At 46.1% G+C, this 2,359-nt stretch overlaps 1 protein-coding gene across 1 annotated transcript; it reads left to right on the plus strand.

Annotated features, from left to right (window-relative positions):
- The first annotated feature begins 848 nt into the window (after nucleotides 1-848).
- On the plus strand, nucleotides 849-1,505 carry LOC149367999 (uncharacterized). The gene has a single exon (XM_089569249.1). The coding sequence runs from the start codon at nucleotides 849-851 to the stop codon at nucleotides 1,503-1,505; it is 657 nt and encodes a 218-aa protein (XP_089425375.1).
- The last annotated feature ends 854 nt before the right edge of the window (nucleotides 1,506-2,359 follow it).

Genomic DNA, 2,359 nt, shown 5'->3' on the forward strand with positions numbered 1-2,359 from the left:
GCAGCAGCGGCGCCGACGAGCGAGCAGCATCGGTGCCACATCTTCATTGTGATCTTGCAGATACAGAGCTGCATTGACTGTTCGGGCATATGCGCATCGCTGGTGATCACGAACGACGCCTATCACCCTGGAAGCTGCCTTCCTACGCCGCTAAGACCAACACCGAGCGCTGACATCGACGGAAGGCTACAAATACAGCGAGACTGGACTGGCCGATCGCATTGGCAGCAGCGGCGCCGACGAGCGAGCAGCATCGGTGCCACATCTTCATTGTGATCTTGCAGATACAGAGCTGCATTGACTGTTCGGGCACATGCGCATCGCTGGTGATCAAGAACGACGCCTATCACCCTGGAAGCTGCCTTCCTACGCCGCTAAGACCAACACCGAGCGCTGACATCGACGGAAGGCTACAAATACAGCGAGACTGGACTGGCCGATCGCATTGGCAGCAGCGGCGCCGACGAGCGAGCAGCATCGGTGCAACATCTTCATTGTGATCTTGCAGGTTAGTGGAAGTCAGGTCCATATATCAATGTTTTAGGTATCATTTCAATCGCTGCTGCTGCTGCCAAGGTGTGACGTTTTGTGACAATGCCCCCCATTTGCAGTGCTCTGTGTGTTCTGCAGATTGCACTTCGTCAGATGGCACTATTGACTGCAGTGAGTGTGGTCACAGATACCACACTGGGAAATGCACCGGAATTACCGATGCTACGCTCAAAACAAAGGGAGATGAATACCGTAAAGCCTGGCGCTGCATCTTCTGTAGGCGCTCGAAATCACGCACGCCGGCTACGCAGGATGCAAAACTCGCCAGTGATGATAGCGTGGATCTGAGCATCTGGATGATGGCAATTAGTGATAAGCTTGACCAGCTGCTGCCTCTTAAAGAAACGATTGACGGTATCGAAGACTCACTGCAGTTGTTAAGCGACCAGTACGATGATTTGCTTTCACGCACAGAGCGGAACGAGCGCGAGGTGAAAGAACTAAGGAAGAGGGTGGAAAAGGTCGAAACACAGAATGATGATGTCGCTCAACTGAAAGATGACATTGATGACCTTGAATGGTGGAGCCGCCGCCTCAACCTAGAATTTCATGGCATCCAAGAAACTGATAAAGAAAACCTGTTGGATAAGATAAATGCACTGACTGCCCAAATTAAACTTCCTGCACTCTCAGAGAATGATGTAGTGGCAGTTCACCGTCTGCCAGCAAAAAAAGATAAGATCCCAGGCATAATTTGTCGTTTCGCAAGGCAAGCTGACAGGGACGCGTGGTGGCAAAACAGAAAGAAACTGCAAGAAGCAGACGGAAATATCTTCGTGCTAGAAAACCTAACGAAAAGAACCCGTGCACTGTTGTTCGAAGCTAAGAACTGGGCAAAAGTTAAGAAATACAAATACGTGTGGCATAGCAATGGCCGAATTCTGGTACGAAAGGCTGATGGACTGAATGCCGAATTGGTAGCGAGCGTTGGCGACCTGGAGAAGCTTGCCTAAAGGCGGATGACCCATGGATATGGTGTCCTACGTTTTGCCGCACGACTTCCAGAAACACATAGGGAAACCGTTTTTGCAGCCATTCAAATGCTTTCATCTAAACATAAGATCAATCAAATATAAAAAAATAGGTCTGGATTTACTTCTTGATGAGCCAAATGAGTCACTAGATTGTGTATTGCTAACTGAGACATGGTCAACGGACAGCACCGACGTTTATAGACTTGCTGGGTATGAATCTTGTTACTTAAATCGCTCCTCTGGAACGGGTGGCGGAATTTGCATTTTGATAAACAAAATGTACGAATATGAACTGCTTGAAAATTTTTCCATCGTTACAGATGATTATGAAATTGTATCTGTTCTTGTTCACAACAATTTGTTGGTAGTTTGTTACCGTCCTCCACATGGAAAGATGGCGCCTTTCTTTGACTACTTAGAAACGCTGTTCTCCTTTGTTGATATTAATCGTTATAGTATTATATTTGGTGGTGATATTAACATAAATATGATGAATGCTTCTTTGCAAACTAACTTTTCTGTTTTGTTGAACACGCATGGTATTAGGAACACTATTGATATGCCGACGAGAGTAACAGAAAGTTCATCCTCATTAATTGATGTGTTCCTTACTAATATTGACGCATGTAGAATCAAAGCGGGTGTACTTACGTCAGATCTCAGTGATCACTTGCCTATATTTTTGTGCGCCAAAAGTCAGTTCAGCAAAAATAAAGCACGACATACATATTTCGTTCAACATATGACACACTGCAACCTTTCCAAGTTTTATAGCAAAGTTTCACGCACTTTGTGGGATCAAGTTTTTGGTAGCGAAGATGCGAACGTTGCTT

The sequence above is a fragment of the Amblyomma mixtum genome, chromosome 1 (genome assembly GCF_055824585.1).
Source record: "Amblyomma mixtum isolate Tamu chromosome 1, ASM5582458v1, whole genome shotgun sequence".
Classification (NCBI taxonomy): Eukaryota; Metazoa; Arthropoda; class Arachnida; order Ixodida; family Ixodidae; genus Amblyomma; species Amblyomma mixtum.